General features: G+C 38.1%; 1 protein-coding gene across 6 annotated transcripts in view; it reads right to left on the bottom strand.

Annotated features, from left to right (window-relative positions):
* Positions 1–25,455, bottom strand: part of PPP1R9A (protein phosphatase 1 regulatory subunit 9A) — a 137,994-nt gene that overhangs the window by 53,628 nt on the left and 58,911 nt on the right. For all 6 annotated transcript variants that reach the window (XM_027910726.1, XM_027910720.1, XM_027910730.1 and 3 more), the window contains exons 3-5: positions 7,970–8,102; positions 7,352–7,472; positions 2,005–2,109 (exon numbers count right to left, since the gene is read on the bottom strand). In XM_027910726.1, coding sequence (XP_027766527.1) covers positions 2,005–2,109; positions 7,352–7,472; positions 7,970–8,102 — 359 coding nt within the window. The remainder of the gene's footprint in view (positions 1–2,004; positions 2,110–7,351; positions 7,473–7,969; positions 8,103–25,455) is intronic.

Here is a 25,455-nt window from a genome sequence, read left to right as displayed (position 1 = left end):
TAAATGAAACAAAAAATAGAGGAAGCTGCACTAAATTCTCCCCATTTTTTATATCTAGTTAGACATATATATTAGTAAGATACTGCTAAGCACACAGTACCCTATTGTACGCATAGGTTATTATATATCTGGTTTATTTATTCATAAGTTAATATTATTTCATATTACAACTCAGATTAAAATTTTATTATTCAATGAATAATATTTTAAGAAGGTTTTTTGTCCAGTTGTGACACTAACACAAGTATTTTAAGCTTACTTAGAAGGGAAAATGTAGAAACACACATCTCTCTTTGATAAATGAGACTTGTCAGAAGCCAATGATCCCAGTGCACAGGATATATAGTACACTTGACAACGTAAGCTCAACAACAATGAAGAAATACTTTTACAGCCCCCTATTTTGTGACAAGGGTCTAGATTGCAACCAATCTCACTGCAATTTACTTCCCGGGAGAAGACTCTGGGAGTTCTGTGTGAAAATCATTTTATGTTTCTTCCTTCTATTATTTTTCCATGGAAACAAGTATTCTATTCTGTAACTTATGCAATAATTATTACATGAACTAAGCTGGTTATAAATGTATCTAATACATATGTTTTATGTAAGTGTTTTTTTCTTTTGAGCTAAAACATCAAACACAAAATATACATAACATTTGCTTTGTGTACTGAAACACAGGAATACACTATTCTCTGTTATGGATTTTATATTTGAAGGTCCCAACTCTGCAGAAAACCCAATAAGGTATATACTTTTTATAGCTAGCTCAGTAGGAACATTCACAGCATGTGTGAGTCTTTGCAGAAATAGTACTGATGTAACTTAAACTGTAGAAGGTACACAAAAATATATTCACCTGTAATTACACTACAGTTTCAATAACTTTTTTTCCTAAATAACCTCTTTCAAATAAAACCTTGATCAACCACCCCCAAGATTCTTTGCAGAATCCACATCCCACCATTGTTTCTTAATGTTGTACAGGAGAGCCACGGAATTATAGTGGAAATGTGCACGCCAACATACAGCACCACCAGCTGAGGGGGTCTGCATATATTACCACACATAGTTTAGTCATGGTTCAAAAGAACTCAGCTCTGATCTCATTAATTAAAGAATTCAGTTCTATTCCCTAGAGAAGATTTTGAAAGAGAACCAAAGGGTGACTACAGAATAGCTGTTGCTTTACAGTATGCCAAAGATATTTTGGGGTTTATTTTGTAGAGTTAAATCTTTACTGAAATTAACAAGCTATTAAACAGAAAAGTTTTGTGTCTGCACAGGGTTTTAAACGGTAAACCAGTTCATTTCTAGGCAAACAGTGTTCTTATTAATTTACAGACATTTACAGCTTTGCATTTACATTAGTTCAGACTTTTACTTGCAGTGAATGTTACATTTTCTAGCCTATTCATTATCTTATGGATTTTTACAGGGACAGTATAGGAGCAGAGAGAAATCCAGAGGTGGTGCCAGGAGCTCAATGAATTGAGCTGGGATGTTGCTTTCCTCAATTTGGTAGGTGTTAACACTCCTGCATCCAGTGCTCTCCTCTCCTCTGTGCTGAGGTGGTATCTGCAAGCACCAGAGTGCTCACCACCTTACTGCTCCAACCCTGGGGCACTATCATGGCCAGTCTCCCCACAGGAAGAGCAGGGAGGTGATCAGTGGCAGTGCAGTTTCCATCTGACCAACACCTAAGACCTTTGTCATTTCAACTAATACAAACAGTTTGAAGTCCATGGAGATCTAGACCAATGATTGAGACCATGGTCATCTATCTGCAATTTCAGCTTGTCTCAGTGGTCATATTTTAAAAATCTAAACCAAAACAAAACTGTCATACTGTATCTCATCCCTTTCTTGGGATCAAAGGAGAGAAGACATCAAGAAGAAAAAAAAACTCTGATTCCACCTGGGAATACTGAAAGTCTTGTGAAGGAAGTCAAGTAATCTTAAGTATTAAATTACAATTTTTTTTTTCCTTCTAAAATACTCACCTGACTTTCTCTTTGGTGTTTCTAAGAACAGTTGCAGCAAAATTTTGAGTAACACCAACCAGACTGATGCCATCAACTTCCACAATTTGGTCATTCACTTGGATCCTTTTGGGGAAAAAACACAAATACATAAATAAATGTGTGAATTCTTATGAATTTTCAGTTAAATTTAGCATAGAGACATCTTTCTAGCTAGACTTTAAACAAAAGCTCAGTCATAAAATGACTGAGGTAAATATGAAAAATGTATTATTCCTTGCATGCAGACATCTCGCAAATCCAGCTTCCAAGTTACTACTACAATTAATAGCATCAATTATTCAGTCCCTTTCCTTGTATAGAAATACGGCAACGCAAACCCTTGAATTTGCCATATGAATTAATTTGAATGAGATACTTCAATAGCTCTTATATAATTTTTTCCTAAGCCAAACTTGAAAAACAGCATAAGACATAGCTCTGGTATTTCATGCTAACGGAAAAAAATGTGATATTTAACTAAAACAACCTGCTCATCTGTGGAGAAAAGGGCTTATGTATCAGACTTAATTGTGACGTACTCTCTTAAGATATTTCATCTAACTTGCTCCAAAAAATGAATTCCCAGTGGAGATGTGATCTTGCTTCACACATTATAAGACCTTGGACTCTTTTAATGAAGCCTTTTTTTCTGAAACCAAACACCTATTTACAGCTGATACACTGTTTGATGCACAAAAAGTTAGACAGAAGGAAAACCATGCTGCTTTCATCTAAAGCAAGCATCGCTACAAAATCCCTAGAACAGGCACTGGACTCATCCGGACTACAAATCCTTGGAAGATGACTGCTGTACTATCCTCCAGAAATGCACAATCCCCAATAGTACCAAAACAAACAAACACATACAAAGGGACCAATTTTCAAGTACTTACAGGGATTCTATTGATCCAAAACACACAGTTTACAAGGGAACCAAGAAACAGCTACAAAAAACTTCTATTTAAATTATATGAAAGTACCTACATTAATATATTTAATATCTTAGGATATCCTAGTGACAAGACTTCTTTTCAAAGAACAACAGAGGCTTCAACAGAGGGCTGAAGCATTTAGACTTGGAGTCCTAATTTATGTTTCAAGTTTGACACAGTGCTTTGCAGTTTTACATGCGTCCAAAACAGTATTTTCTGTTCTTTGGATTCCACTGATGAGTAAGAAATACAATATTTATTCTTTGGCAGCCTCACACCACAGAATATCACTGTCTTCTGGGCAGGATCTCCCTTGAAAAAGGCAGCCCATAAACTGTTTCAAAAATCACATTAGGTATTTTATTCTCAGAATTTTTTTTTCAATTTTCACTGAAGCATTTAAGAAATACAAGTGTCACATTAATATTTATTGAATTTTGATTTTTAGTTTTACTTCAGTAAAAATGAGGTGCAGTCAGATTGAAATATAGGAGTCCCTAGAAAAGAACTTTTAAGAAGCTGTTGCTGACTGAGTGGGAAACTGTCACTGTCTTGGCTGAAAATGGTGGAAGAACAGATTCCTTTTAGATGACATTTCATCTACAACACTGTACATCACTATGCAGTGGATTAGCAGAGTTCATACAGAGCCACAGTTACAGTATTTAGGTGATGAAACATTATGTTAGAGAACTGCTGCCTTAAACTTCATAAGTGGCTCCATCTTGATTCAGTCTAATTCCATTTGTCCTTCAGGCATATTTCATTTTTCCTTCTTTCTTGTTTGTATAGCTCCTAAATTAATTTCCAACTCTTATTTTTATGGTCACTGTTCTCCAAACCTCCTTTCTTTCTACATATACATATACTTTAATCATACATAAACACACACACATATCAAACAACATTCAAAGGACAGCCTTCCTGTTAGAGCTCCTTCTGTGAGGAGCTCTAGGCCTCCGCTGTCTCTCAAATCTATTTCAAACACGAATGAAAATATAGACTCAAGTTGCCAAAGCCCCAGTTATAGACATTTAACTGCTTTTATCATTATTAACAAAATTTGTGATTCTTCTGACAATTATTTTCTTATGCTCATGACTTTAAACTTTGCCTGTAGATGAGAATGAAGCAGCAGCTACAGAAGTGAACCAACCAAGGTTGAACAAATTACCAGCACAAATACTGCTCTGTGACAATAAAATTTCACCTCTGCAGAGACAGCTTTTAGAGCTCAAATTAAGAACTATGCAATGTTTCAAAACTGTTGATCCTAATGTTATCAAAATACTTTAAAATGTGAATGACTCATCACCACAATAATTTGAAAGAAGCAGTTATGGATTGATTCATCCAAGATAAGTTTTTGTTTTCATATTCAGTGTAATGACTGATTCCCTATTTTACACACTAGCAATAACCTCTCCTATTACCTAATCAACATTTGGGTTCATCTTAAATCATCCTTCTTTGTTAAATATTGGTGCATAATGCCTTTTAATATGACAAATAAATTCTACCTGTCTGTCTGAAGCAACACGAATCAAGCCAGTGGTACCCAATCCCTGAGAAACCCCTTTGTACAGATTTTCTGTTTCCATGGGAGGCAAGTATTTTATATCACAATTTGATGGGTCTTTCAATGAAAGATAGGAGCTATCCTACAAGATACTTTAATGTTTTAAACTGTAGCTTCAGAAGAACCTGGCTGAATATTGCTATGTGATTATTCAAAATATCTGATGCAACTGTTGAAATACAGTTTTATTTTCATTATGAGACTTTGTTTTGCTATCAGTGTTAATGATTAACTAGGCTTCTCACAAAAATGAAGATAACAGGACCCTTTACAGTTGATGCACTTTATTACAGAACCGTCTGCTCCTGACTGAGAGGATTACATATCCCTTTCCCAAGTGAATGATCAGTCAGGCTCTCAAAGAGAAAATCGGAGTGCTATTTCTCAGCTGACTGAACATTCTGCCAATTGAAAACCAACACAAATATTAGAATGGTCAAAGAATGATTTTATTTTTCCTCAGCTGACAAGCTCCTTTCAGATGCCATCCAGGGAAATGAAAGAAGAGACTTGTGATGGAACATTAACTTCTGTAGCCCACTCAAACATGTGAATAATGAGAGGGAAAGAAATTACAGATCATCACAGAGCAGTAGTGAGTGACTGATTTTCAACCAGAGAATTTCACAAAGAATGCCAGTCATGAGCTTAATGCCTTTTGGCTGAGGTCAAGCATACCCTTCAGAAAAACATTCCCTTAAATTTAAAGTAATGGATAAAGTCATGACACCTTGAGGTGTCAGTTTCTTCATTTCCCTTCATAATGTTTAAGCCTGTGATAAATCAGTACTTGGCCTTCAACTTCGTATCTTACTGCCAAGATCTATAAAGACGCCTCCAAGTCTAATCTAGAAGACGATATACGTCAGTAGTTTCAGAGCAATGTTATTAAACTTTGCAATCCCCTGCATTTTAGAGTCTTCTTATTTAATTTTTGTGGGGTTTCCACAACAGAACAACTTTTTGCCTGGCTGAAAAGTTAGAGGGGTTCATCAATAAGGAACATATTACTGCAAAACATTTTTCAGAAGACAGCATCAACTTTTTAAGAGTTCATTCTTGCTTTTACTTATAAATAATATAACAAATCATTAATTGTTGAAAACAGAAGAAGAGAACGCATATAAGTTGTTTAATAACTTACATATCAGATAAGTAATATTTTATTGGCATGCAAATTTACAAAGGTTATGCAATGGGACAAACTGACAAATTGTATGGAAGATACTTGAAAATACTTTTCATTATTAAATTATTAGACAGTAACACTGTCCTTATTGTGACAGGTATTGTGTAAAACACAGATAACTTGTCCCATATGATAGGAATATTTTATGCTCAAAAGGAATTCTTTAACCTGAACATACTAAATAAGCAATTCTAGAAGCAAGCAGGTTTTACATGAGCATCACATAAGACTACAAACACCAATTCATTTCTATAGTAGGCAAGACTTATGGTACAGCTTCCTATTCCAATTGATTATTGTACTTTCAATGCTGTAGGTGAAAACTGAATTCTGGAACAGAAGACTAGCCATAACAAGAAATTCAAGGGAACAGTCTGTGTTAGTAAAATTAAAAAGGAGTGTATACACTAATTATTTTCCTAATCACAGAATCATCAAGGTTGGAAGAAAACTTCAAGATCATCTAGCTCAACCATCAACCTTTCATCACAATCACTCCTAAACCATATCCCCAAGTGCCAAATCCAGATGCCTCTTAAACACTTCCAGTGACTCTGCCACCTCCCTGGGCAACTTATTCCAATGCCTAACCCCTCTTTCAGTGAAAAAAAATGTTTTAATACCTAATCTGAACCTACCATGACACAACTTAAGGCCATTTCCTCTCGTCCTTTCTCTTACAACTTGGCAGGAAGAGACTCACCTCCATCCTGCTACAATTTCCTTTCTGGTAGTTGTGGAGAACGATACAGTCCTCTGTGAGTCTCCTCTTCTCTAGACTAAACAGCCCAGTTCCCTCAGCCACTCCTCTTAAGATGTGTTTTCTAGACCCATGACCAGCTTTGTTGCCCTTCTCTGGACACGCTCTAGCACCTCAGTGTCTTTTTTGAAGTGACGGGCCCAAAACTGAACACAGGATTTGAGGTGCAGCCTCACCAGTGCCAAGTACTGGGGGACAATTACTTCCTGCTGGTCACACTATTTCTGATACAGGCCAAGATGCCACTGGCTTTCTTGGCCACCTGGGCACACTGCTGGCTCATACCAAGCCATCTGTCAAGCACCACCTCCAAGTCCCTTTCTGTTGAGCAGCTCTTAAGCCACTCTTCCTCCCAGCCTGTAGTGCTCCGTGGGGTTGCTATGACCCAAGTGCAGGATCTGGCACTTTGCCTTACTGAACCTCATGCAGTTGTCCTCAGCCCATCCATCCAGCCTGTCCAGATCTCTCTGGAAAGAAATCAAATAATCAAATGTTCAACAGAACTCTTCATCTTAAGTACTGCCTGTCCAAAGCTGGCTTGAAGCGAAAAAAGAACAGGTGGGAGCTCAACACCTTTAAAATCTAAACTACCTTCAAAAGTGATACACACATTGGAATCACCAGGTTAACTCATGGCTAAAGCATCTGGGATTTCAGTAGTCAGAAACACACATCTTTGGCAATTCTGTTCCCCTTAAACAGTTTAAACTCACTGTATCAATTTGTTGTCTTCTCATAAGGAAGTCTCTGAACTCTACAGCTTTGGGTAATCATGGCATACATTAAGCATACAACTATTTCCCATGAAAAGCATAATTTATAGTAACTATTGCTAAGAAAATCTCCAAAAACAGAGTCTAGTTTACCTGCCATCTCTTTCTGCTGTCCCACCTTCTGTTACTGTTTTGACAAATATTCCCAGTTTTTCAAGACCTGCATCTGCTCCAACTCCCATTCCAATAATGCTTATGCCAAGTCCATCTTCATCTGTAAAAAAGGAAAGAGAAAGCAGAAATTTTGATCTGTGCAGCTATTTGGTAGCTAAATATTTATGCTTTGGTTCCTCTTGGCTCTCCATGTCAATAACATTAATATTCTTTTGCTTCTTTTAAAAAAATCTATTTGACTACTACTTTAATTACATACAACAAATATCACCTTCACCCTTATGAAGAGCTTAGAGGAACAGTCAAGATTTTTACTCCTCCAGTGGAGAATGAACATATCACATCAAACACGGTGCAAAATCCATGTGTTACTGGACTGTCACAAAACAATTCTTTTAAGGAAGGTAAAAACTGCTTCTCTCTGAGCTGCTTCTTTAATTCCTTACTGAAAAATTCCTGAAATCCAAAAAGCCAAGGTGACTTCAACAGATTCATGAATATTCAAGATAAGCTCCGTACACATGTGTGGACTTCCGGACTTCCTCAGACTTGTAGGTCAGCGTCACAGGAACTGGAAATGGCACACGGACACCATACCTTTTTCTAGTTCCACTGGGAAGAGCTCCAGCTTTTCCACACGCTTCTCGAGTTCATATTCAGCAGATGCAGCAACTGGGTCAACTTCATCATTTCTCCTGTCATAGTCTTCATTAGAGTATGTATTGAAAACCTGTAGGAACAGACCAAAAAATCATTCAGCTACCTACTCCAAAAAGACCTCCAACTTATGGAATTAACTATTGCTTTTGTCCTGTGAAGATGCAGATTTTGAAAAAGCTTTTAGAAGACAAATTTCTCCTGTTCATTCGAAGTTCAAGTTTCTAAATTTGTCTTTTTTCATTCAAGGAAGCACAAGTATGGTTGCAAAAGTCAACTGAGTATAAGTGTTCATTGTTTTTGATTATAAATGAAAAGGTGATCTTTAATGACTACATTGGTCTATGCACGTCAATATTTAAAATAAGAATGCACTATTAGTAAACATTCACAGACATAAAAGAGTCAAATACATTGAAATTATAATCTTTACAGTGCCTATGTTTTAGTCTTTATTCCTAATGAAGTTCCAGTTTGCATTCATCTAACAAAGCTAGACTGGAAGATTATTCATCTACATTTACATCGCCTATGGATATCATTTGAGATTATGATCTGTATAATGTATTAACTTTTTTAGGAAAGCAATATATTCAGCCACGGGTATTTTTTAACTAACCAGGTTTACAGGTTTATTTCAGCTCTAAAGCAGTAATTTAACACAGTAACCTCATTATATTATTTATGCTACTTTCTATCATACTTTCAGCATGGCCTTCAACCAGTGATTATTCAGACCTTCAGGAACTTTAGTCAGGAAAAGCATATTTTAATATTTTAGAATTCAGACTTTGCCAGCCTAATTCACTAAACTGTCCACGTTTGGCAGTAAGGAAAGAATATGCATGATTAGGGGCAATAATTTTACTGAGCTTCAGTCTAAGGGATATGTCACATTCATTACTTCAAATAAAGGAACACAGTTTCCCACATCTCTCCTTCCTCTTTTACATACACATTACAGAAAATATAATTGGTAGCCATGTTTTCCTTTATCTCTGCTCCTCTCACAACATAAAACACTGTACAATGCTACATAGCCACACATGTATTCAGAAGGTCTACAGAGCCTACTCTCTCACAGCCTTTCTTGGAGGCTCCAAAGCTACTGTCCCTGGAGCAAGCAAGGCAGCTTGGTGGACAGTGCAATGCCAGGAGCTGGGGTCATTTCCATCTGAGGTTTCACCTGCCCAAAAAGCTGTTAGTGAGCATTAATTTCATTTAAATAGCAAGTGTATTAAAGTTGCAATAAAAAATACCATTACATTCTATCTTAAGTATATTAACTGTGTTATGGCTACCACAAAGATACTGGGAAAAAACTCTCCCATCTTTATATAAAGTAGTGGACAAAACAGAAAAGATATTAGTCATTCAGTGGGAATTTTAACTCCTATATTTTACATCAACGTGAAACAATCAATTTCCTCTGCCAAGAAGAATGAGATGATGAACATTTTACAAGAATCTACAAATCTATCTCTGTGATGGTTCGGACCTGGCTCCCTGCCAAATGCCCAAACTCACAGTAACAAGCCCTTACCCCTCCCTTCTTCCCTTAGGGCAAAGGAAAAAAAACTATAAAAACTGAAGGACCCAAAATCAATCGAGTTATATAAAAATATATATTTTTACGTATATTACAGTTATATACAATTAAAATGCTATGTACACAGAGAAGGGAATCCAAACACCCCCCTAAGGGAAAAGGAAAAAAGGGACAAAACCAGGATATACAGATATACACAATCAAATCCAAGAACTAGCAAAATAACTAGTAAAACGGATCTCACCACGTCCCTCAGAAAAAACAAGATCCCCAGACATGGCCAGCACTCTCCAATCTCCCACGTGGCAGAGCAGCGGTCGCTGCAGGCCTCGGCCTCTGGATAAGCGAGACCCACACAAGGACCCACTGCTCCTGAACCTCGCCAGAAGGGAAGAGTGCAAGGTCTCTAATCTTTAGCTTGTTTATACCCTGGTTTATGTAAAAAATCATATGGAATACTGGGTACATGGCCACTTCCTTGGTTACAAGCTGGGTACCAGGAAGGCCTAGACCAAAACCATCACATTCTCACACTGATTTTTAGTGATTCTGATCCAAGAAAAAGGCTTTTTAAACTATATTATGTTCCTAGGAAGTCTTCATAAATATACCCCAAAGCTAAGTAAGATTAGTCATATACTGAATGCTGTTCAATGCTGCTGAATTTTTGATGCTGCTTTAGTACTTGTATGATTGGAGAAAAGACACTGATGCAGAAACAAGTATAAGGAGAAGTACAATGTCGATGTTAAAACCCACCCTCATTCATGCCGACATCAAGTAAAATGAGGATGAGTCAGTATTGCTAGACTCAACTAAAATGCTGAGCTAAGGTTTGACTACAAACCTTTAGGTCTGAAATGCAGCAATCGTGCAAGCAAGTACAGGTTAAAAACATCAGCTGTTAGTTTAACTTGAATTATCTCATTTATCAATATGATGAGAGAGACCTGAGCCTCAAATGCGAACAGAGATGAATCACACCAAGGAAAATGGAGATACTGCTTGCTGAGGACAAAAAATATCTGAGAGTGAGGTACAGGGAAAAACTACGTCACGAAATGAGTATATTTATTTTGGGATTTCTTTTCATTATGTTAGCTGGTCCCATTCTCTTCCTTGTGTTCAGTGACTGGCATTAGTATATCATGGCAGCAGTTTCAGATTTGTTGCAAAACGGCTGGATATGCTTCCAGATAATTTTCTTTCAAAGCATAAAATCATATGTTGAATTCTGGTTTGGGATGATCTTTCTTGAATCAGATTAGAAGAAGAGATGATTCCTTCAATTGTGCTCACTGTTTTGGAATATTTGGATAATTGCACTAAAAGTGAACTGAATATACTGCTGGTGGTGAATACAGTTATCATTATGTCTCCAAATATATCATGCCATTCTTATCTAGTATCTTACCTAAGCATTCAGCCTGAGATTGTAGGATCGCTGCATTAAGGTCTGTATTTCCCATCTTGCATTAACTCAGTCTTCTGTACACTGATCACATATTTTTGCCCACTGCCTTGAACAATGCAGTTGACTTCCCTGAACTAAGGGAAGAAGGAGGATATACTTGTATGTCATTTATCTCATTTTGTACAATCAAATTTAATGGTTGACTGATTCTATTAAATGAATCTCTGGGTGTTAAACTGAAGAAAAGAGTATTTGTGCTTGGAAACTTTCTTTCTTTGTGAAACAGTCTATCCACCATAGTAACAAACTGCTTGCTCAGTACAGTCATGAGAACTGTCACTCAAGATTTACTTTGCTAAAAATAAGATAAACATTTATAACTTTTTCCTCAAGGTATGGTTAACTTAAGTAGGACTATTTCACTTTCCTCACGTCTGTTGCCACTGTGTTTCCCAGAGTGTGCGTGGGATTTCAGACTCATGGGAATAATCTCATCCCCTGTAAACAGATTTCGGTTTGCTGTCACTCTGGCCAAGTACCCGGTACAATAAATCTACTGAGCCATTACTTAAAGAAAGCTCTTTTTCGGGAAAAGCCAATATAGTACCTTAACCTCTGATTTTACCACTGCAAGTATTGAGAAAGAAAAAAAGTTTCCACAGAATTCACCTGTGACGTTTACTGCGATTTACAACAGCACTTGTAATCGAGCAACAGCTGAACCAAAAAGCCAACAGTGGTGAGATGTCAAAACAAATCCTGAAGAACTGCTGCCAACAGAACATACTTCTGTGCTCTCTAAAATGAAAGAAAAAGGGGCCATCAATGAATCACCCAGCACCAAAATAATAATAAACTGTATGATCAAAGAAACAAGTATTATTGTTATGCACCCTGGGTGGCACTCCCTGGGAAATCATACATACACATACGTGACCACTTGCTTCTCTTTCAGAGGGCAGTTGACAGGGCATAAACCAGAAAAGACATGTGACTAACCATAAAAATATATTGCAGACTAATTCAGAAAAAAAAACTACGTTTTTGCTATAGTACTTCATTTTTAGGAGTAAGATGAGATAGATGGAAACTGATTATTCATGAAAAAAGGTATAGTTTCAAAAGTTTGGGGCATTTTCCCATACCTCTTAACTACCAACATGAAACCAGATGATATTTAAGGTACCTTCCAGGCCATTCTATGATTCTATAGATCTACTGAAGAAAGTCCCAAACATATTGAGTTTGGATATGACTATACTGTCTTTGCAAATTGTGCTAAGGAACAAGACCTGATCCCATGTTCACCTGCTGCTGATTGTTTGTCCTTTTTAACCCTTCAATGACTAGTGGTCACCAAAGATAAAGAACCAAGTAAGAACTGCATATTTGTGGATGGTACCTTGTTGCAGCAGCTGTTCTACCACACCTAACCCTCACCCTAACTCAAGTCTTACTCACACATAAATAGTCTCTCTGACATTCGGTTCTTTATTATACTAGGACATTCAACATCAGGGGTCACTGTTAATGTACACTGGTGATCACCGTGCAATACCAATTAAGAAACCATGCCTTCACCTGCAATTGCTATGCTATCATAGTGCCTGCTCCTCATGTCTGTGTTCAGAAAGCAAAAACAAGCAAAAAAGATGTGACGTCATCCACCACAGGAAAACAGCTGCAAAAAATGGCACAAGTTTTGTTGTGATCTTTTGCGAGAATCCAAATGAGGAAACTTAGTGGCAGAGTAAGTAGTTTGGAAATTGGACATTCAGAAAAACATTTGAAGTTGTGGATGAGACCTTCAATACTTTCTCAGTCTAGAGAAGTCCCTAAGTTCAGAAGAGCATGCAATAGCCCCTCTGTGAGAAGGAACAGGTACATTTGCAGGGTAGCTGCCAATTTCTTCAGAGTAATTTTACAATCATTTGTTTTGAATATACCAAACTGGACTACTGGGTTTCCTTCACTAAAGATGAAAAATTCTCTTGTGGGGATATAAATGAGGAAGAGCTGTAAGAATATCTCAGGAAGAATCAGTCAAGTTCAAGAACATGACTCTGACCTACAGTGTTGTACTTGAAGCACAAGCAGTTGCAAGAATTCCTGTACTGCATCCCACAAGAGCAGGAGGAAGGCAAAGCACTGAGGATTCCCTCTCTGGCTGTGCTCAAGAAGCTAAATGAGAGGAAAAGAAATCACAGTTTGACCATTACCTTCTGCTTTAAAGTCTTTCTACAGCACAGCTTCAGTGAGGAGAGGAAGATCTGGCAATGTCTGCAATTGGTGACTTCTTTTAAAGAGTATTTTCTCTGCGATGTGGTTGTTTTGTCACAGTCAAAGGGAATGAGTCAGTGAGGGGGCTTCCTCCAGCTTTCCTGGCTTCGTGCTCCCCTAAAGCCTGCGTGGGCATCAGCTGTCAGTAATGCTTCAGCAAGGAAGCATCAAGGAGACAAATCTTCCCAAGAAGCAATTGCAGGAGTAAGACACAGATGGGAATTAGACAGTAGCAATATTGAAAGAAACTGTAACATCAAGCCTGGGGTTTCCCTCAGAAAGCTCTGTAGGAAAAAGGTCTGTTTTAAGTGTCCTGAAACTCCAGCACAGCAGATACTAGTTTCTGAAATTCTGGAAGTATCTGGGCCCTAGACTTCTCCACAGCAGAGAGACCTCTTCAGACATACGATAGAGAGACAGGAGCAACTACTGCCACGTACAGACAAAGTGTTCTAAGAATCACAGAATATGCTGAGTTGGAAGGATCCAAACAAGGATCATTGAGTCCAATCCATAGCCCTGCATAGGACCATCCCAAAGATTCACACCATGTGCCTGAAAGCATTGTCCAAATGCTTCTTGAACTCTGTCAGGCTTGGTGCTCTGACCACTTCCCTGGGGTCACCCTGGGAGTTCCAGTGCCCAGTCATCCTCTGGGTGAAGAACCTTTTCCTAATATCCAACCTAAACTCCCTCTGACACAGCCTCAGGCTCTACACAACCAGGGGTCCTGTCACTGGTCACCACAGAGAAGAGATCAGTGCCTTCCCCTCTTCTTCCCCTCATGAGGAAGTTGCAGATTGCAATGAGGTCTCCTCTTCTCCAGGCTGAACAGACCAAGTGTCCTCAGCCATTTCTCATACAGCTTCCCCTTAATGCCCTTCACCATCTTTGTTGCCCTCATTTGGATACTCTCTAACAGCTTAATATCTTTCTCACATTGTGGTGACCAAAACTGCCACAATATTCAAGGTGAGGCTGTAGCAGTACAGAGCAGAGCGAGACAATCCCCTCTGCTGACTGACTGGCAATGCTTTGCCTGATACCCCCAGGACATGGTTGGCCCTCCTGGCTGCCAGGGCACTGCTGACTCATATTCAACCTGCCATTGACCAGGATCCCACAGGTCCCTTTCCACAGCACTTCTTTCCAGCATCTCAATTCCTGGTCTGTATGAACATCCAGTGTTGTCCCACCCCAGGTTCAGAATCTGGCATTTCCCCTTGCTGAACTTTATATGGTTGGTGGTTGCCAAGTCCTTTTGAGGTCTCTCCCAGGGCCCCCCTACCTTTGAGGGAGTCAACAGCTCCTCCCAGTTTTGTGTCCAAAATGGAAAATATTATCTCTAGATATTCTTATTTCAGACAACTGGCATGTTATCAAGTCTTCTGTCTGTTGGAACAGTCATAGAGACTATTTCTAGTCGAAAACCCCAGTGCCACTGGCCTGCAGCAGTGCCAACACATCTCCTTTGGCACCCGTACACCTCCATCCACTATAGCATGTCCTGCACCTGGTCTGTCTATGGGGAGAAGCACCAACTCCAAACTGTGCCATGGCTGCATTACCTAGTGGGACACAAGCATTAAAACTTGTGGACTAATCACACGCATTCATTAGCCCTGTGGCATGAGGGTGCATTTGCTTCACATAATAAGCAGCTGAAGAAGTGGGCAAGCTTCTCTTTTAAACTTCTTTCACTGAAATTAGAATCTGGAATTTTATAAAGTGCAGTTTTGGTCCAAAACATGGAACTGAAATTGCCTTGGTGGTACTACATATGGATCAATCATATCTCCTACTCCTGCTACTTGGCTCACTTTCAGGTGTGACTTTTTAAAACACCTTTTTTCATTAAGTAATTTCCTAGAACCAGTGAAATTTATTATTTATATCCATTTATTATTTACTCAGTGTGTACTTATTGTTGATGTACTCGTTTTGTTACAATTTGCACTGCTACTTGCCTACATAGCAGAAAAATACAAAATCACTGTTGCTGTAAATGAGATGTGTGCCCCATGTGAAAACTTCATGCTGTTACTCTTAATGAAGACAGGTCAGAGTAATTAGCAAGTAAAAGTAAGCCCTGGTGCTGAAGAGTAAAACCACAGCTCAAAGGGAATTTGCCACTTGCACAGCTCTTAGGGTTGCTGTGTGTTTGTTTTAGTAAGCGATTAAAACGGTAAGGTGCACTGAAACCTGGAGGTGACAGATGCACAAATAGACTTATCTGAATATTCCTGGGGCTTTTTTGGTATATAATAATGGGTTAGAATTCCATTAGTTCTTTTCTTTCCCCTCACTTTTTTTTTTTGTCATAACCATTACTCCAAAAGGAAAATTGCAATACTGTGCTGTTTTTCTCTGGTACAGGCTAAATGATTTTCACTGAATTCTCTTCGATGAGTTTTGCAGACCTGGGTCCAAATCTTCTTGGATAGTGGGTAGGTTTTTGTAATGCAGCAGCTTGGATGGAACAGTGTAATAGGAGGAATAAATGACTAGTGAGGTGACTCTTCCAGGTCTTACTGATCATATATGAATACCTAGAAGAGTTTTGAGTGTTGTGTACCTCACAAGTACACTTCATATGTAAATCATTCTTTTGCTCTGACCTTGCCTTTTTTTTAACTCTACTTTGCATTCCTGTAAGTTACTGACAAAAATGTACTTTGCAACTGTTTCTATCTTCTACTTTCTATTTTTGGTCAGTAATCTATTTTTTAGATGTAGGGAATAAAAATCATGAAGAAAAAAGTTACGTGTTTTTCTCAACAATAGCTTGGCAATTGCAGGGAAAACAGACAAGCTCTGCCATACTACCTTCCCATAAAGCTCAGGGTTTGTCAGGAAGTCCCTCCTGCCAGACTTCTTTCACGATCCTGGACAGATTAGAGATCTAAGTACAACAATTTTAACACCTTATTGTCTACAGCACTGCAGTACTGATCTTTAAGCCTGAATGCCTCTGGCTGACTATCACTGCATTCCTGTTTCAGGAAAAAGTGAACACATTTGTCTACACCTTGAGAGTGCCTCCATCCAGCACAATGAAGAAGCAGTTGCAACAAGAGCACTCAGGTAGCCACACTACACGAAAAAATTACAAAATATGAACAAGAATATTTAAGAAGAAAATTCATTTCCTATATGACAGCAGATATTTTGGCAAGCCCCTCTATTGCCAAGGTAACAAACTAGCATGCTCAAGAACGCATTGTATCTTTGAACAGGGAAACAAGCATGCAAACGAGAATGTTTTAGTGAGTCGAGTTTGACAAATTAATTATACTACAGTATAGGCTCCAATCTGGACCTCTGGTGTCCAAACAAATTTAAACAGATAGGAGAGCACAAAGCAAAGTTGCCATTTCTGTCCCTAGACATTTATTCCTGAATCTGTTGCAGTATTTCTTCCAGATCCTTGCACTGCTGCCAATTTACATCGTAACCAATGGTGCTATTTTTCTTCTGCCTTTAAGAGTGTGACACATGAGCCAGCCAAGAGTAAATGCTGCTTCTGGTACCAATTAGTACAGGCTGCCATACAGTAGCAACGTCACCATGAATCAACACATCAGTGTTTTCTTCTCCCAGCAATTTCACTCTCCCTCAGCCTGTAAGTCAGGATGTCCAAACATGGAGTAAAAATGCCACAAACGTTCTCAGAGGCAGACATCTGAAACAAAATATTGACTATGCATAGAATATTGTATTTAAAACACTTCTCAGCAGGGATAAATTGTGTAACCTGCATATTTGCTAAAAATGAATCCACACAAAAAAAAAACTCACAAGCAATTCCTTTTATTCATTTACAGATGTCAGAACTGTTAAAAAATGACTCAAAGGAAAAGAAGGACACAAAAAAGTGATCATAGGCATTAATTTAGAACATTCGCTGAGTGAATTATACAGAGATAATTCATCCAACTTGAGTTTTATTGTGAGTCCTTATTGTGAAATTATTACATACTTTGAACAAAAATGAATACAACTTTTATATGTATTTATATAAAAAAAATCCTAAAAGTTTACTATAAATAGTACACATTGCTCTCTATCCCTTTACTTAAAGCAGAGAAGAAAGCAGAGGAGGAAGAAAAGAGTTAGGTGGAAACAGACTGATTTTTTGTCTAATTACCTCAATATTACAAATATCAATATCATCAATACAAAACCCTATTATGGTTTTTAGGGTGCAAAGTTGGAACACAAAGGTTTTTTATTTCTCTCTCACATATCTTGTCTCCTTCCCAGGAGCTACTGCATTTAATACTAATTGTCAGTCTTGTTAATACTCTGCAGATGCAGCAAAGGCTGCATGAGCCAGGGAGAAGGATCTCCAGTGCCAGAAACCAGAGGACTTTACAGTCTTGCCTTAGACCAAGGAACAAAAAGCAAATGTACCTTCAAGCCATTCCATAGCAGGAGCCTTTCTGAATCTCTAAAACTGTCTCACCACCACCTCTCACAAAAAGTTCATATAAAAGCCTTAAATGATTTTTTTTTTAAATGAGAACCTCTTAATGAATACTTTAATTCAGACGAGATTGCTAAATATAGCGCTTACAGTCTAAGATGAGTGTGGGAAATTCTATTATATTCTATTAAGAAAGACTCAAGAGATGTAATAAACTCTTCCTTCGCACATGCCAGCACACAGACTATTTGTTACTTAAGTACATGGCATCTGAGCTGAAGCATAGCTAAGTATGACATTAGATACCAGATATCAACTGGCCTCCTGTGCAGGGTAAATATAATTCCCCAGTTTAAGGTGGCACATGTCACATAGGGTACCTATTTAGTTTCTAGTGCAAGCGGATATTTTTCTACAGTGATGGAAATCTTATGATTCTAAGGAATCTGAAGCCTTTGTTGGCCTGTTACTACATTCACATTAACTTCACCATGCAGCGATATGAAAGAGACCAATTAATGGGGTATTGCAATAATTTGGTAAGAGTCTTGCAGCCATACAGCTTGGTAAGGCCACTGATTGTATATAAAAATGGACAAACAGGCAGAGCCTAAGAGGATTAATGAAAAAGCTTCTGTAATACAGAAAAAGGTTTGCTGTATTTTGTAAACATCTTTCAAATGGGCAGTGCAATGCCACATTCTCAGCGCCAGATCACTACTCAATTACTTCATATTGTAGACTTACCAATCCCTTAATTGCACCTGCAGGCAGAATTCATTTTGGCTGACTGCATTTTTTTCTAATGATAGTTTCACATTTGCACTGTTTAGCACAATGAATTGCATCCCAGTCAGATGTAAAACTGCCTAGAGTAAGCAAAAGAATGTTTATCCATTAAGCATTCATACCAAGTGTATTACATTACAGTTAATCATACCAATGCTTCAAAAATGAGACAGTCTGTATTTCCAGAGGAATTCAGTCTCCCTAATGCCTCCTAATATGGTACGTGGGCTACACAAGCCAAGAATAGGGGTTCCCAGGTCTGACTGCATAGCTGGTTCAAACACACCAGCTCTAAGTGAAATTTAAAAGATGGTATTAATGGTGCAAGAAACAGAAGGTTACAACTGTGTGCAGAAAGTATATCCAAACAAACAGACAAAGAGAAAGACGGATCACAGGGGATAAGCCGGTATTAATGAATAATGCTAGCTTGGGATGAGACTACAGCAATAATGCCACAAAGTGGGGATTCAAGATAAATACATTTAAAGTGACTCAATTCCACACTATTCTTGGACATTTTTCAACTTCAACATTTGCTATGACATCAGGCACAAAGTCTGGTATTACCCCCCTGAAAACAATAGCAAAATTAACTTAATCAACCCCAAGAGGAAGAGGTGGGAGTCTATATCACAACTGGTTTTCACTCTACCCCACATACTGTGGAAAAATTAGACAAGCATAGAAAGTAGAATGAGTTTTGCTCACATAAAGATTTTACACAATTCTACTCTTTGTGCCCAAATTTACTATATAATTTCAAATCCATTATAAACATTTCCTGCATACCAATCCGTGATGAATCTGAAATTCAGGAGAACCAAATGGAAAGTGAAGCACCCAGTGCTGTCATCCTGAGGAGGCACTGGGGAGCTCCACAGGGACCAGGCTGTGGGCACCCTAGCTTTTGGCATGACTCCCCCATTATTTCCCCCATATTCAGACAGGTTCCCATGTCTGTGGCACGGGGTGTCAAAGACATTGAGGTAAGGTTAGGTAACACTGATTGCAGAGTTGTTATTGCTATGCCTCAAAAAAAGCAAAGCAGAAGACCTTTGCTGGCTGCATTGATACCCTTTCCGTATGCGGAAGAATGAAAATTAACCTTCTACACTGACACCTCATGAGAGAGGAGAGCCTTGATTCCTATTGTGCTCCTTTCCTTCCATAGGCAGGAAGAAAACAAAGGGAAACTATAGAGGTGAGTGATATCAATGAAGAGTGGGAAAATACATCCTTTTTGTTCTTTCATGCTTCTAGAAAGAAAATGGTTTCAGCCTGGACACTTTGAGAAGCTGAGAGGATGCACTTGTGCATGCACATTTTGGGGTTGTTTTGTTTTGAAAGAGTGTTGATTTGTTTTTTTCCCCACAGGAACATCTTGCTTTACTGCTCTGGGGTCAACCAAGCATCTCCCTGTGTAGACCCTTAATAGTCCCTGCATGCTACTTTCAGGCAGAGCAGCAGAGAGGGTACCATATCTGTAGAGATCCGTTACTGGGCACAGAGACAGACATGGGCTTAAACGTGAGCCCAGTGCTGCCCCTGCCACATGCCAGCAGTGGAGATGGCTGTGGAAGCTGATGTACAGCCAAAACCTCCCAGACCTTTATAGTTGACTTGAGTCTTCTGAGCTTTCTGTCTTCCAGATGCAACTTGTAGACCTGCTTAAGACAGAAATAACTGAAGCTTGAGACAAATATTCCACCTTTGTGAGGGAAACTAAAATAAGAGGCTTAGCTTCCTGTCCAGATTCACCCAAGCAGAGAAGGAGAAACTGCTGTTTACCCTGTGCAATAACAGAGAACTGTAAAAGCTACGGAAGAACCTCTATATGTTGTGTCAATACAGCAAACAGAGCAGGGACATCTATGAGTGTGCTGCTCAGTTACTGAGGCAGCAGAAGTGTGCAGCACACAGCTGGTATCACTGTCACTCACAGTAACTGTATTTTGGCTACAAACAGCTGCACATTTCTTTTAAAAGTAAAAGAGACACCATTTAGCAGAAGCTGGACATACTCCAGATAACAGATTAAAATGGTTGTAATCTGTGTATGACAGGCTGTAAAGCCAATACTGTAAGCCTTTCAGTAATCTTAGCATGATTTCAATGGCTACTCCAGTCTAATATAATGAATAAGAGAACATACCCAAATATCTCTAAAAAAATCCTGACATTTAAACAATTTTAAGAGTCTGCTAGTGTTCATTGTCTAAAGAAACTGGCAATAATGTGACTCTTGCCTAAACTAAGAGCTGTGAATGAACAACTAGAGGAAGACAGCAAAGTAATCTTAGAAAATTTTGCTAGAATACATTTACACGTATAACCTTAGTTATTTTTATGAATCCATAAGTAAAAAAACCAGTACACACCCAAGCTTTTTAGAAGCACTTCCTAAAATAGTATTTTATAGCTATAGTTTCAAGAACACCCATCAATGCTTAAAGGCTCCTTTTCCTGGGCATGACTATTGTTCTTAATCAACTCTCTGTAGATCAAACCTAAGGAAAAATAGAAAATAATTCAAAGCAGTCCTTCCAAGCCCTTCTTTAGTATTGCTAACCAAAAGCTAGTACTAGGTCAAGAAAAACATAAGTGACAACGTTAACATTCACTGGGAAAGTGCACAACAGACAACTGGGACAAAGCATATTTAACTCTTGGCTGCTTCTTACCCCTAAAAAACCCAAACACAATGGTGAATAAAACCACTGTCATGGACGAGGGAGTTAGTTAGATACAGGTCGTGTGAGAAAATAAGTATGTGGTTGGACATCAAAACAGCCAAGCTGGTAAAACTTTAATCTTCAAAACTTTATTTTCAACCTTATTGTTACTGATTAAACACTCTGAGATTCTAATAAAAAAACTTATCAAAAGAGCACCTTTTGCTTGCAAATAAAATAATTTAAAAAGAGCATGAAATTACAGTTTTTAAAAGCCTTTTCTATTGTACTGGTAAACTAAAAATCCACAAACACAATTTTGTCTATAATCAGCTCAAGTTTTGTTTTTCAATTCCTTGCAGTAAAGGATGCTATCAACCATTCTAGTCTTGAAGGCAAGAAATGTTTTCACAGATTATTCAAGAGTAAAACCAATAAAAGTGCATGCCAGAAGGTAAAAAATTATCCAAACATGTTTATGGCTCTCAACCAGCAGGGTTAGCCACAGATACAAAGCAGCTGTGTGAATTCTCGCAGCTTGAGCACAGGAGTCCATCCACCCTCAGGTGTGAAAGCTGGATGTAAGAGCCACACACAGGCCATGCAGGTAACTCTCCTGGGTCAGGACCAAATAACAAATTGTTGGCAAAAGGATTCAGCAAATATTAAATGGATTTCCTCCACTTTTTTTTTTTTTCAAAGGAAAAGGCAAATTTCCCCTCTTCCTTTAGATTTTAAAAAGCTACAGAAACACGAACACCACCCCATTTCAAGAAGCACAGAATTATCATAAAAAAAAAAAAAGAGCAGTGCACAAAATACTGGAGAAGAAAAAGGTATACAACTTTTAAATTACAACTGCAACACAGGACAGTGTAGAGCATTTATTATTTTACTTAATTTTCCAAAAGAAATTTTAACCCAAATGGCTAAGTGGTTTTGGTACCGCACAGAACATCAGTAAATGGCTGTCACAGAAAATGATGCAGAGAACTGGTAACCTTATGACAGTTAACTGAAAACTGTCTGATAGTACTTCCAACTAAAAGCAACTTGAATATATCATGCATGTTTTTGCCTATTTACCCTGAAAGGTACAAGACATTGCTTCAACTCAAGTTTTAAAAACTTATTTTATCTGATCAGACAAGCCTCATAAAAGCAGTATTAAATTAATCTTACTTTACCTACCTTTAGGTTAAAAGCCTGTTTTGCCTAAAAGGATAAATGTCAAAATGCGCCTTAAATTCAAGATTTCAAAGAGTGAAAGTACTCCATCTTCCATGCCCTAAGCTTAATTTTATTTCTGATAAATGTCATAATGTAACTCAATAAAAAAGGCACAATAAAAATACATACCATAATTGTTTTGTCCTAATGTTACGACTTCTGGCTAACAAGAGGCAAATTTATGGGAAAGCCTCATGTCTCCGTTTTTTTTTATTTACTCAGCAAACTTTTTTGAGCTCTTTTCCAGGATAGGTGCTTGAAAACCAGATGCACAAAACGGTTTCCATCACACGTACACAAAATGCATTTTAGATACAAGAGTTGTTCTTAATACTCAAGCTTTTTCTTCATTCTACCAAAACAGGTCTTATGGCTTCTATTGTTCTGCCAAAACAGATGAGGACAAAATCCTTCCACTGAGTAATAAGAACAATTTAAAGATTGTCACTTTGCCTTTCAAAAAGTGCTTAAGTTAACTGGGGACTTATGTAGGGAACCAGAAATTAGTCAGCAAGAGACTACTGCTAATGATAATCACCTAGATGAAAATCCTTCTCTGCTCAGTGTAAGATAATTAAATCCAGGTTAACCCTCCCTCATGGAAGTTACCTCAAACTGCTGTCCTTCTGCTAATGTAAGAGCTTGCCACTGCCAGCTACAACAAAATAAATTTTCTGTCTACCACTCCACAGCCTGTTGCTAATGCGCAGGCCACCAAAGAGACCATCTGTCACCGAGCAATGAAAATATCACACCTCCTCCATGGCTGAAGCCACTTGTGGTTCTTTAAACCTTAATGATCCCACAACATAAAACCAAGAACTCACATTTAGTAACAAAGCCCTCTCAAATGAAACCAATGTGGAGCACAGAATGCACCCAGGGCAGTCCCCGTGTACAGTTCTCAAGTGCTAGAACCAACATGAAGAAAAAGCTCTTCTCAAATAATGGCCAAGAAAACACAACATGATAGTAGGTAATAAAAGCAAGCAGTACTTTTACAGTAAACTGTCCCTTCACTATTCTCTAGTCCGTTACTAATAGCGAGGTAAAATAAAATACACTCCAAATTATGGTGAGATATGAGATAGAAACCTCAAATCTGGCGTTTTGTATGTATTGATGAGTACACTAAGAGATACATTGGCACCCCATGGGCTCAGCCCCACTTGTCTGTCTTCAATGAGGTCTTAAATAATGTTTATAAAAAAAAAAAATACAGTGAGGACAGATCCAGTATGTCTACCTAAGCATCTGGGTTACCAGCTAAGAGTAAGACTGAAGATAGTAAAGAGTACACCTTTCATGATGGCTCAGTACCAGAGAAAAGCAAAGATCATCGCTGCAGAAGTCAGTTTTGGCTGGAGGGCATGTAGCAGCTCAATTTGCTGCATGAAGCTTACAATCGAAAAGCCAAAATCACAACTTCAAAAGAAGAACAGGAATGGATCTTTTTTTTTTGTGAGATTTAGAAGTACTTCTAAGAGAACTGAAATTGGAGCAAAATAGTATGTAAGTCTACAAAAGTCTGGCAGATGGAAATGTTGAGTACTATCTAAGAGAAAAATGACTGAAAGATGAATACACATCTTGATACAGTTGCGAAATCATGCTTTGGACTGTAGGTAAAATTACTAGATCAAATAAAAAGAGTTTTAGAAAAGTGATAATGTTTTATAAATATGTTAATTAATTATAAATTATAAAATATTTCCTAAGTGGTTTTTAATTATATTCCCCATCACTTAAAATCCAGTCAAGGTGCTACGTTGTTTTACCCATGAGCAGATATTCACTGGTTACAGAGGGCACAAGGAACAGCACTGGTTCAACTAAGGCACAGGTCAAGGACATACAAAGCCCAAAGACACTCCTCTATTTCCCTGAGGACCCACAGCACCCCTTGCTCAAGGAAAGGGCTGGCAGGTTGTGAGCAGGGAGAGGAAAGCAAAGCTCCCCAGAAAGCTGCTCTCAGCTGCCAGCTGCCCACCCCTCCTGCGGACAGGAGACAGGCCCCTGGTGCTGACAGCAGGCAGAGCAGGAGGGATCATTTCACCTCCCTGATGTCCAACAAAAAAAATCAACCTTATGTTTCTAGGCAACTTAAAACAGAAGGTAAATCCACTATACTTATTCAAATAAATGTCAAAAGGTTAATGCTATTATCCAAGGAACTTTGCCAACCTGAAATATCACATTTCATGACTGCTACAGTTTTACATTGTAAAACAGAAGCACTTCAAAAGCAATGGTTGGCATGCAGTGCAATACAGGCAATCCACTACATTTACCGTGGCTGAAACAAAAGTTGTTTGTGCTTGGAACAGGTGAGTGAATGAGACAACCTGGAGAGCTGCATCTCAAAAGGCAGGGAGGCATAAGGGTTCATCCTACTTAACCGCTGTTGTAGCTGCATGACCTACGAGGAACAGTTTCAGTGCTAAAAAAGCTTCACTTTATACTGTACTCAGATGCATCTGTTATGAAATGATCAGCTTCAATTTCTAACTTAAAAGTTACATATATTAGTTTATTTCCCTATGAGATGAAAGAAATCCAAGTGACAAACTCCTCATATCCTATCTGGTCCTCTGTTACAAACCAAACTGAACAGGTCAGAAGTTTATTGCATTTAATTACACGCTCATATCATGGATGAGATCAGAACTGATTTTGATTTTTTCTTCCTCTAGAAAAGTCATATGAAACTGATTTAAATTATTTTTAGATATCCTCTAAAGTTGATGTACAAGAAAACCTGTCCAATAACATGCCAGTAGCTTAGTATTTCAAAGGAAGCACTTATGACTGACCAAATATCAATTAGATATTATAAAAATTCTACATCAAAATATTTATGACTTCCTTTAGCCACCCATTCAAAAGACCTTATTAAAAAGACTTGTTTTCCCAAAAGACAATTTCTTCTCTAAATTACGATAGCACTTTCTGTATGGGAAAAGTCACACGACTTTCACCAATTTATTAGAATGGTCTCCTCAGTGCATAAATTGACCACATATTCAATATCCCATTTTTATTTCAAACTATTTTCAGGATTTA

Source organism: Empidonax traillii, unplaced genomic scaffold, assembly GCF_003031625.1.
Source record: "Empidonax traillii isolate 1590-97213 ecotype Southwest subspecies unplaced genomic scaffold, ASM303162v1 scaffold30:size3273891, whole genome shotgun sequence".
Taxonomy (NCBI): domain Eukaryota; kingdom Metazoa; phylum Chordata; class Aves; order Passeriformes; family Tyrannidae; genus Empidonax; species Empidonax traillii.
The sequence above is the reverse complement of the archived record's forward strand: the minus strand, read 5'-3'. Positions and strand labels throughout refer to the sequence as shown.